Raw genomic sequence first — 12,739 nt, forward strand, 5'->3', positions numbered from 1 at the left:
TAGGAGTTCATGTAATAGCTATAGGGTCAAACTTGTACGTGACAAGTTGGATAAGCAGATAGAAGAGGCAACTGGGACAAGTCCAAAGAAACTCAGGTCCAGTTTTGGCCCTTGCCCTCAAACATTGCATTGCATTGTATAGTTTGCGAGGGTCAGGATCAGAATGACTTGCGCAAAGTGTCAACCGATAATGCTGATGAACACCTGAAGGACTGGGCAACAACAACTAAAAACTGGCAGTTATATTCTCGCTTGACTGCATGTTCTGATACTCATGCAATGGACGCTTATTATCGCGTCCAATGTTACTGGTGGCTTCGTGACAAAGTTCGTGCAGTAGAGCGCCAGTCTTCATCAGATGGACCTGCTGCTACCCCTTTCGATTCCATGGTCATGGCCCAGTTGATCACATATGTTGATGATTCTCGTGCTGAAGTGTTCAAGTTGTCTGCATTACGAGACTTATACAAGACAATGATGTCAGGCAAAGGGTGTCCCTGTTTGGGTAGAGAGCCGCATGCTACTAGATTCAAAGATCATATGCTCAATCATCTTCCTGAGTGGTCGGAGTTCGCTCAAGGGAGGGATGTCTTCATTAGCCACAAGAGGAAGGTGGGAGCCGTGCTCGCTCAAACCTATCATTCCTCACAGATCGACCAAGATGAAGCTCTCTTATTGATCCAGGCAGCTATGGCACTAAGAAAGCGAATCCTTGTGAAACAAGAGCCATTCAATGGCTCCTTCTCATCCCATTGCCTCAGTTCACCTGTAGAAGAAACAGTGTTGAGTTTCATGCATGTTCATGAATATCCCAGTCCACAGCATCCAGTCACAGCTCGGTCCATCAAAATCGTTAGCTCTACCACTCTTTCATGCCCTAATGGGGCTGCGATACGACCTCTCAGTTTCTTGGTTGTGGCAAGAAAACAGCATGGACTGCATGGAACAGCATACCAGCCCTAACAGAAACAATGATTATGCTTACTGAAGATCCAGGATCTTTCACACTGGAATCTGTCCACATGCAGTGCATTGAACGTTTTGTTGTCCTTATGAACAGCAAGACATGTGGTTCGGCAACTGTCAACGATGCTAGGCACCATCTCTTTTCCAATGGCAGTCGTTCGCTCGATCGTATTCCGCCGACCCAGGCAGCACTCTTCCAACATGTCAAGAGATCATTGCTTCAAGCTAGTTTCATCTGGAAGCAGTCAACTGCTTTTCACCAGGCAATCCCTGTATTTGATCAATGGGGATGGGAACAGGATGAGCAAACCAAGCAATGGATCCCTTTCTGGGCCACCCTTGCTGACGCAAGTAAGGCTTGTGCCATCCTCCTGCACTGTGGATACACGAAAGCATGTAGGGGGAATTGTAAATGCTGCAGGGCAGGCCTTCGTTGTACGGCATTGTGCAAGTGCAAGGGTGGCTGCATAAACAATGATGACATATAGGTACAAACCAGTGAACCGCACTATAATGGGTGGATGGATACTGATAGACAAATGCTGGTAATGCTGGATGACATTGTTTGATCATACAAGTGAATAAATAAAAAATAGCATTATATTCTTCTTCTTGCAGATTTAGTTTCCAAACAATGGTTAATATTATTTTCTAGCATTCGATGTACACATTGTCATTGCTGTTTCTTGAATTAAGTTTTGTTTGTGTATCTGAATTGGATTACATTCCCAGTCGTACCAAATGAGAGGTTCCTTCAAAAATGGTGATATTGTAGCGGCTACCGCTGGGTATACACAATCGCCTTGCACCTACCGAGGACGTGGAGCGATCACCATGCCGGGCTCGCCCAGGACGCCCGGGCATGCCCGCTCTCGACTTGCCAGGCCTCGTCCGGGACGCCCGGGCGCGCCCGGGCATGCCCGCTCTCGACTTGCCAGGCCTCGTCCAGGACGCCCGGGCACGCCCCCTCTCGCCTTTCCCGGGCAAACGCTCCGGGATAACGTGTATATATATTGCTGCCCGATAAACGGGCTTTTCAGAGTACCCGAGTTGATTTGACACAATAAAGAAACTCGGACGAATTCCAGCTTTTTGTCGTGTCCATTCTTTCGATTTACGTTGGAGCATAGCTCCTACATTGGTGCCCCGACATGGACACGGCAGTTGCCCTCAAACTGCCTACCTTCTGGGAGGCTCACGCGGCGGTTTGGTTCGCCCAGGCGGACTCCCTGTTCGCCCTGCGAGGCATCACGGCCGACGACACCCACTTCCACCATGTGGTAGCAGCACTCGGCTCAGCCACCGCGGCCCGCGCCCTGAGCCTCCTCGAGAGCCCGCCAGCCGCTGACAAATACGACGCGATTAAAAAGGTCCTCCTCGACGCTTTCGCCCTCATCAGCGGAACGCGCACGGCGCCTGCTCGACCTGCCCGAGCTCGGCGACACGTGCTCGTCCGAGCGAATGGACTACATGCTTTCGCTGCTCGGCGAGCACTCTCCGGCATTCCTGTTCCGGGAGCTGTTCCTCCGTCAGTTGCCTAGCCCGGTACGCCTCGCCCTGGCAAGCATGACGATCACGGATCCCCGCGCCCTCGCCAGGGAAGCCGACAAGATCTCCGCGGCAGGCCAACGCATTGGAGCAGCGACCTGGAGCCCACCGCCATCCGAAGCAACGCCCATGGCGCCCGAGCACCCGGTACGGTCGACGACCGAACTGCCGACGCAATTGGCGGCCGCTACGCCGCGCCGACCACCTCCAGCACGACGACCGGAGCCTCCACCTGACCAGGCGTGGTGTTATTATCATGCCAGGTTCGGACAGAAGGCCCGGACATGCCGACCCCCGTGCACCTTCGGCAAGCCGGGAAACGGCCGGGCCGGCGTTCATTACCAGCCATGAGCGCCGGCCACACGGGCAACTTACTTTTCATCACGGACGAAGCGTCCGGACGACGCTTCCTGTGTGACACCGGCGCCCAACTGAGCGTCATACCCGCCTCCGATCAGGACAGGCAGTCCGCGGTTTGCGGCCCCTCCTTGGTTGCGGCCAACGGATCGGCCATCCGCACCTTCGGCCCGCGCAACGTCACCCTCTGCTTCGGCGGCCAACGCTTTAATTGGACTTTTGTAACCGCAAGCGTGCCCATGGCTCTGCTAGGCGCCGACGTCCTCTGCGCACACGGGCTGCTGGTGGACGTCCAACGGCGTCGCCTCATCAACGCCGAGACCTTCAGCTCCCTGGCATACACATTGAGCAGCTCCGCTCCGACCGAGCTGGCATGCGCCCTCCCGGCGGCGAACGAGTTTGCTCGCCTTCTCACGGAGTTCCCGGCCCTCTCGCGGCCGATGTTTTCGGCCGTCGCAGTACGACATGGGATCGAGCACCACATACCAACCACGGGCCCGCCGGTCTGCGCCAGAGCCCGCCGCCTCGACCCAGCCAAGCTCGCCGTGGCCAAAGCCGAGTTCGACGCTTTGGAACACCTCGGCATCGTGCGGGGCTCCGATAGCGCGTGGGCTTCGCCACTACACATCGTCCCAAAACCAGGGGGCGGCTGGCGCCCATGTGGCGACTACCGCCGCCTTAACGACGCTACCACCCCCGACAGGTATCCGATCCCGCACATCCAAGACTTCTCCGCCCGTTTGGCAGGACGGGTCATTTTTTCAAAGATCGATTTAATACCGGGATATCACCAGGTACCTGTCAGGGCGGCCGACGTCCCAAAAACGGCCGTCATCACGCCGTTCGGCTTATTTGAATTCCTGCGAATGCCATTTGGCCTCAAGAACGCGGCTCAGGCGTTCCAGCGCTTGATGGACGGCGTGCTGCGTGACCTGCCGTTCCTCTTCGTTTACCTGGACGACATCCTCGTCGCCAGCACGTCCCGGGCCGAGCACCTCCTCCACCTCCGAACACTGTTCGGGCGCCTCAGCGAGCACGGCCTCATCGTCAACCCGGCCAAATGCCACTTCGGCACGCCTCCATTGATTTTTTGGGCCACCACATCACCAAGAACGGGGCCGTGCCGCTGCCAACCAAGGTCGAGGCCATCACCACGTTTCCGCGTCACCGCTCCATAAAGGCCCTGCAGGAATTCCTGGGAATGGTGAATTTCTATCACCGCTTCGTGCCCCGCGCTGCTCAACTCATGCGGCCCCTCTACGAAGCCCTCCGGGGCAAGCCGGCCAAGCACGACGTCGTCTGGTCCGCAGCAATGGACGCGGCCTTTAAAAGCTCAAAGCGGGCCCTCGCCGACGCAACACTGCTCGCTCACCCGGTGCTCAACGCTCCCATCGCCCTCACCACGGATGCCTCCGACTACGCGGTGGGCGCCGTACATGAGCAATGGGTGAACGGGGTTTGGCAGCCACTCGCTTTTTTCAGCCGGCAACTCCGGCCGAACGAGCTCAAATATAGCACGTTTGACCGTGAGCTCCTCGGTCTACACCTGGCCGTTCGCCATTTCCGCCACCTCCTGGAGGGCCGACCCTTCACGGCGTTCGTCGACCACAAGCCGTTGGTTTACGCAATGGCCAAGGTCACGGAGCCGTGGTCGGCCCGCCAACAGCGCCACCTCTCCTCCGTGTCGGAGTTTACCACGGACATCCGGCACGTCGCCGGCAAAGACAACGCCGTGGCCAACTGTCTTTCTCGGGCCAGCGCGAACGCGGTCCACCTCGGCGTGGATTTCGCGCTTATGGCGGCGGACCACGGTGCAAACCACCGACACCACGGTGCAAGCCCTCCGGGCGGCGGACACGGGCCTCCACCTGGCCGACATCCCCTTCGCGGACACTGTCCTGCTCTGCGACGTCCCCCAAGGCCAGCCTCGCCCCATCGTGCCCGTTACCTGGCAACGCCGCATCTTCGCCTCCCTCCACGGCCTTTCCCACCCGGGCCGGAAAGCTTCCCAGAAGCTGGTGTCGGCGCGATTCGTCTGGCACGGCCTTCGACGGGACGTCCGCGATTGGACCAGCACCTGCACAGCCTGCCAACAGGCCAAGGTCCACCGACACACCCAGGCCCCGCTGGCACCTTTCACCGTGCCCGAACGACGTTTCGACCACGTCAACGTGGACCTGGTGGGCCCCCTCCCCCCATCACGGGGTTTCACACACCTGCTCACCATGGTGGACAGGACCACCAGGTGGCCGGAGGCCGTTCCCCTCGTCTCCACCACCACGGCCGATGTGGCGCAGGCTTTCATCGCCACCTGGGTCGCCCGCTTCGGCGCACCGACGGACATCTCGTCGGACCGCGGACCGCAGTTCACCTCCGAGCTGTGGGGCGCGGTCGCCCGCAACCTGGGGGTCAAGCTCCACCGTACTACGGCCTACCACCCCCAAGCCAACGGGTTGTGCGAGCGATTCCACCGCTCCATGAAGGCCGCGCTCATGGCCGGCCTTCAGGACGGCGGTTGGGCCGACCGGCTGCCGTGGGTCCTTTTGGGCCTCCGCACGGCCCCCAAGGAGGACCTCCGGGCGTCCACCGCCGAGCTTGTCTACGGCCAGGCGCTACGCGTCCTGGGCGAATTCGTGCCCGACGCTACCAGTCCCTGGTCCGCAGCTCACCAGCGCTCGGACCTCCAGGAGACCACCCGACGGTTTGCCCCCGTGCCAACATCCCACCACGGTGACCCCCAGTCCTACGTCCCCCCAGCGCTTCGCACAGCGGAGTACGTTTTTGTGCGTCATGACGCACATCGGGGGCCACTCCGGCCGCCGTACGACGGGCCCTTCCGGGTCCTGCGACGGGACGACAAGTCGTTCGTCATCGACATCGGCGGCAGGTCGGACTGGATTGCGGTGGACCGCCTCAAGCCGGCGCACGTGGACATCGACCAACCGCCACGGTTGGCCCTTCCGCCACGGCGAGGCCGCCCCCCGTCCACGGTGCCCCCCACTCGACCGCCCACCACCACACCGGACCCCCCCCCCCACGACCCGCCAGGGGTCTCTTCGGCCGGGTCATCAGGACCCCCCTTAAATTGACCCTGCCAGTGCAAGTCGATTCCGAGGGGACGTGTGTAGCGGCTACCGCTGGGTATACACAATCGCCTTGCACCTACCGAGGACGCGGAGCGATCACCATGCCGGGCTCGCCCAGGACGCCCGGGCATGCCCGCTCTCGATTTGCCAGGCCTCGTCCGGGACGCCCGGGCGCGCCCGGGCATGCCCGCTCTCGACTTGCCAGGCCACGCCCGGGCATGCCCGGTCTCGACTTGCCAGGCCTCGTCCAGGACGCCCGGGCACGCCCCCTCTCGCCTTTCCCGGGCAAACGCTCCGGGATAACGTGTATATATATATTGCTGCCCGATAAACGGGCTTTTCAGAGTACCCGAGTTGATTTGACACAATAAAGAAACTCGGACGAATTCCAGCTTTTTGTCGCGTCCATTCTTTCGATTTACGTTGGAGCACAGCTCCTACAATATTCATAATATGACTATTTCATTCGTCTTTTAGTAAGCTATTGATTCCAAACATTATAATACAAATAGTAAAATCATTTTAATCATTGGCAGGATAACATATACATATATTTACATATGCTTCGCCAAACATTACCTAGCCTAAGTGATCAATACCAGATTCCTGTCAATAATTTGCTGGTTCAAAATACCCTAATTTTGGTCCATAATTTACCTTAACTGTGACTTTATCATATGATCTTCATCTCGAATCGACAAAATAACACCAGAAATGGATTCCTCATACTCGAAAACCCCTCCAAAGTGGTGTTATTTATGGTTCCACTACTTTTGGTTCTCTAGTTATTGCAACGCCTTACTTTTGATGGCGGCCATCTTGAATTTGTCCAATATGGCCGCCACAGAGGGAAGCCAAGCTTGGCTCCCTCGAGAAATTGGTAGCTTATGGTCATATCTCCCTCTGGTACAAAAATGGTGCTTGTGGAACGATTTTAACAATCAGGGTGGTTTTTGAGATTATGCCCCCTGACTATATGGCAAGGCATCATAATGGCATAATTATGGCAAGGTGTGAGCTAAGGGGAGAGCAGTATTCAATTTCAGGATTCAAACAAACTTGGCACAAGTGTACATCGTAATACAAAGATGAACTGATTAACTTTGGGTTAGACAGGTCAAACTTCATAGGTTTGAAAATGTGCCTTTTGAAAATAATTTTGCAGACCATAACTCAAGTTAAATACATGTGATGTTTTCTCTCTTCTACTTGTCTCTTTTCTCTCATGTGACCTTTATTTTTAACTTGACCTTTAATTGAGATCAAATGTAACAGCAGACTGATATAACACGAGTGGAGTCATAGCCATCGACGCATTTGCATCAAATATTAATTTTGTTTTCTTGTTTAAATATTGTTTTTCCATTTCTGATGTCGTGCGTATAATGTAAAGCATTTTTCGTTTAAAATACCAATTATTTCATGTGCTTGAATATTATTTTGGTCCTTCCTGGCATGATAAACAACTGAGTTGAATCTTGATTATGTAGAAATTTGCTTGAGACTTACATGAAGAAATGCGAAGAGCATGGTGGTGATGGAGATGTGGAAGAAGCTGAAGAGGGCAATGAAGGTGTGCAAGCTGTTGAACTCAAACAGAGGGTTGCACCACTTTTTCATGCACTGGAACAAAGGTAAGCCTTGCTCCTTGTCAAGCATATGCTCCTCGTCATGTACTTTTTAAAAGTCTGAGAACGTTTAGCTCCTTTTCCGGCAGTGTAATCAAAACTTCCAACCTATGAAAAGTGCTTCACTACACGTTACATTCTATCTTCCATTTTGACCACAAAACTAGAGAAACAAAACGATTAAAAAAAAACAAGTACAGATACATTCAAAGTACACCGCCCCCATGCCAAATAATTAAATATCCTACAGCGTGGCATTGCCGGGGGCGCCTTGGGCCCTGCCGGTCATAAAAAAATTAAATTATTAATCAATTCGGTCAGAGAACATATAAACCACCACAATTTCATCAGAATCTGTAACTAAAAAAAAATTTTTTTTTGCCATTAATCAAATAATTAAATAATTAATCGATTAATTGATAAATTTATTAATTAATAAATCAAAAATAGCCTTTGCAGCCAAATCTCTAGCCTCTAGCCAAATCTCTAGCCAAAAATAGCCTACATCTCTCTGACCATTCTCAGAGAGCCTCCTCAGCGTCGACGATTCTGGCATTTCACTCAGGGCAACTGGCACGGTCTTCAAGCAGCCATCAATCATCTGGACTGGTCTCCCATCTCTACTGCCTCTGACATAAATTCTTCCTGGGAATTCTTCCAAAGCAAACTGCTCTCTCTCATGCACAGATTTATCCCATCTCGTCTTCTGTTGTCATACCCTTCCTCCCGTCCATGGTACACGGAATCTTGTGGTGAGGCTATTGCCCAGAAACAACTTGCTTTCGTCTCCTGGAAAGCAAACCCAACGGAAGGAAATCTCATTTCCTTTCACAAAGCCCGAAACAAGTGTGTGTCCACCCTCAGGAGAGCCAGGAAACAATATCTCTCCGTCCTCAGGACCGAACTCTCTTATCTGTCTCCCTCTTCCAAATCCTGGTGGCGTCTGGTCAAATCTGTTTCTGGTGTTTGTTCCCCCTCCATCCCCTCCCTCACCTCAAATGGCCACATGGCTGACTCCGCACGTGAAAAAGCTGAATGCCTCAACTCTGTGTTTGCCTCTAAATATTGTGTCCCAAACCCATCCCTCTCTGTACCCACCGTACCCAGTCGTACCCAGCTGCTCCTGGACTCTGTGTCCTTTCCTCCTGACAAGGTGGAAAAGTTTCTGTCAACCCTCGACTCGGATTCTGCAACTGGACCTGACGGCATCAGCCCACGGGTCCTAAAATCCTGTTCTTCTGCTCTTTCACTCCCTCTCTCTGTTCTCTTCACCCTCTCTTTTGCTCAAGGTCATCTTCCATCTGCTTGGAAATCTGCCAACATCACCGCTTTGCACAAAAAAGGTGTAAAAACAGATCCCAGCAGCTACAGACCAATCAGCCTTCTCCCAATTATCAGCAAAGTCATGGAATCCATCATTGCTTCAGATATGAAATCTTTCCTCTTCTCCAATGGCTTGATCTCTGATCATCAATTTGGTTTCAGACCTGGACACTCTACTCTGGACATGCTGCTTCTGCTTTCTCAACAATGGATGGAGGTCCTCAATGCCAAACAGGAAATTAGAGCAGTCTCCCTTGACATATCACGTGCCTTCGATACGGTCTGGCACCCCGCTCTGCTCACCAAACTCTCCTCTTTTGGTATCCATGGAAATCTCCACGCATGGCTGGCGGACTTCCTCTCTAGTCATAGTCAACGTGTGGCCCTGAATGGGGTTCTCTCATCTCCGCTTCCTGTTCAGGCTGGAGTTCCACAAGGCAGTGTTCTGGGCCCTGTGCTTTTTCTGGTCTTCATCAATGATCTCTCTGACTCTCTTGAAAATCCTCTGTATCTCTTTGCTGATGACTCTACTCTCTGTCGCTCCATTCTTCATCCCTCAGATCGGCAGTCTGCAGCCTCCTCACTCTCTGCAGACCTGGACAAAATCAGACTGGGCAAACAAGTGGAACATGTCTTTCAATCCTGACAAATCTCACACTCTTACGATGTCTCTCCGAAAAGACCGACTGGACAACCCTCCCATCCACTTTCTGAATAATCCTCTCCAAGAAGTTCTGTCACTCAAGCTTTTGGGTCTCGCTATCTGCCATGATCTTTCCTGGGAAAACCACATTTCAAATCTGGCCTCCAAAGCCAGTCGCCGACTGGACATCCTCCGTCGTGCGAAGTCCTTCCTTGGCACACCTGAGCTCCTCACCACATACAAGGCTTTCATCCGCAGCTCAATGGAATACTGCTCTCCCCTCTGGGCTGGTGCTCCTGCCTCACACCTAGCTCGTCTTCACGCTGTTGAAACCAAAGCATTCAGAATCATTGGAATCTCCCACGATGAAGCTAACTCCAAGGGCCTCTCACTCACTCACCGCAGGCAGGTTGGTGGTCTTTCCGTCTTCTACCGACTCCTCTCTGGCCTTGCCCCCCCAGCTCTCTCTGGGCTCTGTCCCGCAAATATTCCTACAGGTCGCACAAGATCTGCCTGCAACCCTCTTATGGTCAAACTGCCAAAATCAAGACTCTCTGCTCACCTTCACTCCTTCATTCCTCTTTTCTCCCGCCTCTGGAACAAACTCCCTCACTCTCTTCAATCCCACTCCACCCTCCAGGTCTTTAAAACAGCTGTTCACCACCATCTCTTATCTTCCCCCATCCAAAACCTTGATCTTTTCTACCCCCGCTAATTTCACCCCAATTCCACTTTTTTGAAATACCAACTTCTGTCCTGGAAGTCCTTGGTGTCCTTGTGTCTTATACTTCTCCCTCCCCCCCCCTTCCCACGCCTCCTCCCCCCAAGCCCTCTCCCTTCCACACATCTCCCTGCTCTCAAATGCTGTGTTTGTGTGCTTCCCCTTCTCTCCCCATCTTGTTTTCCGCTCCCTCTTTTTATATATTTTGTTTGTCTGGTTGATTTGTTTGTGAAGTAAATGTTAGCTTTCACGAGCCTCGATTCAGTATACAAAAAAACAAACAAACAAACCAAAAAAAACACACACACAACAACAACAAGTCGCCTGGTCATTGGCATGTCCATATATCAGCTTCCTAACTCAAAAGGTGCCTGAGTTAATGGTCAGAAGAGAAAGGAAATTTGATTAATTAAATAAGTCCTTAATTAATCGCTAATAATTAAATAACTCCTCAATTAATTGATTAATCAAAAAACAAAAAATACTTTTTTTGACAAAGGACTTGCTCATGAGTGTGTCGAAATTTCAGCTTCCTAGCTCAAAGGATGGCTGAGATATCGCCCGGACAAACAAACAAACAAACAAGAAAAAGAAAACAAACAAACAGAGTGAAAACTGAGTACGCCCTTTCAGCGTGCGTCACTGCCGAGCCCCCTTCGGTGCCCAGCAATGACGATTTGCAATGCCTGGAGATGGCATAGGAAAGGTGCGGTGTACAATATCCTTGATAGCCACATCACTTGGTCACTGTCATGTCCAAATATTAGCTTCCCAGCTCAAAAGGTGCCTGAGATATTGGCCAAATGAGAAGGAAAATAAATAAATGATTAATAATGAAAATAAATAAATAATAATCATAAAAAAATTAAATTATCAATCAATTTGGTCACAGAACACATAAACCACCACCATTTCATCAGAATCTGTAACTGGGAAAAAACAATTTTTTAAAGTAATTAATCGAATAATTAAATAATTAATCGATTCATTGATTAATTGATTAATCAATAAATCAAAAATATCCTTGACAGCCACATCACTTGGTCACTCATGTCCAAATATTAGCTTCTGAGCTCAAAAGGTGCCCGAGATATTGGCCAAATGAGAAGGAAGATAAATAAATGTATAATAATGAAAATAAATAAATAATAATCATAAAAAAATTAAATTATTAATCAATTCGGTCAGAGAACATATAAACCACCACAATTTCATCAGAATCTGTAACTTAAAAAAAAAAAATTGTTTGTCATTAATTAAATAATTAAATAATTAATCGATTAATTGATAAATTGATTAATAATAAATCAAAAATAGCCTTTGCAGCCAAATCACCTGGTCATTGGCATGTCCAAATATCAGCTTCCTAACTCAAAAGGTGCCTGAGTTAATGGTCAGAAGAGAAAGGAAATTTGATTAATTAAATAAGTCCTTAATTAATCGCTAATAATTAAATAACTCCTCAATTAATTGATTAATCAAAAAACAAAAAATACTGTTTTTGACAAAGGACTTGCTCACTAGTGTGCCGAAATTTCAGCTTCTTAGCTCAAAGGATGGCTGAGATATCGCCCGGACAAACAAACAAACAAACAAGAAAGAAAGAAAACAAACAAACAGAGTGAAAACTGAGTACTCCCTTTCAGCGTGCGTCACTGCCGAGCTCCCTTCGGTGCCCAGCAATGACGATTTGCAATGCCTGGAGATGGCATAGGAAAGGTGCGGTGTACAACAAACAACGAGAGTGAAAACTGAGTACGTACTCCCTTTCAGCATGCGTCACTGCCGAGCCCCCTTCGGTGCCCAGCAATGACGATTTGCAATGCCTGGAGATGGCATAGGAAAGGTGCGGTGTCCAAAAATTATTTGCATTCTGAAGTACCATTTTGTGATTCACAATGAATTTATTTCACAGATCATTCACTTTGATGAAAATTTATCTTTATTTATCTCAAACGATATAAGAGTTGCCAGCCACTGTTCTAATCCTGTTGGTATTTGGAAGAAAGAAATTTTTGTTTTCTTTTTCTATTTTTTTGTTTTTTTGTCACAGCCTAAAACACCTCCCCACACCCATTAAGAAATGGAGTCAGGGATCATTTAATAAATACTTTTCACGTAGCTACAAAGGCTTGCGCACTATAGAGCAATTTTTTTAAAAACGCAAGACATCAGAAGGTCGCATTCTAGAGAGACCAAGAAGATACACGCGTGTCAAAGCTGCAAATGCCAACACGTGACATTGGTTATCCCTGCACGGAGAGCAGGATCTCCCAGGAATCCTTTTTTTTTTTCTTCCCCCATAGATTAGCCATCGCAGCAAAGATTGGTATTTCCATCAGCGAAGCGATGGATCTTATATTCTAGTTATAGTTAAACAAAATCCTCTTTAACCCATTAACCAGCTTGTACGCGTGGTTCATACAACAACAACAACAACATGCATTTTAAGGCCATTTTCCCTGCA

At 50.4% G+C, this 12,739-nt stretch overlaps 1 protein-coding gene across 1 annotated transcript in view; it reads left to right on the forward strand.

The window, feature by feature from the left end:
* Positions 1–12,739, forward strand: part of HEATR1 (HEAT repeat containing 1) — a gene marked incomplete at its 3' end in the record, with an annotated part of 95,092 nt that overhangs the window by 37,418 nt on the left and 44,935 nt on the right. The window contains 1 exon segment of the mRNA XM_078766309.1: positions 7,448–7,591. Within this exon segment, the coding sequence (XP_078622435.1) occupies positions 7,448–7,591 (144 nt within the window).

Source organism: Myxine glutinosa, chromosome 12 (genome assembly GCF_964187855.1).
Source record: "Myxine glutinosa chromosome 12, kmMyxGlut1.1, whole genome shotgun sequence".
NCBI classification, from domain to species: domain Eukaryota; kingdom Metazoa; phylum Chordata; class Myxini; order Myxiniformes; family Myxinidae; genus Myxine; species Myxine glutinosa.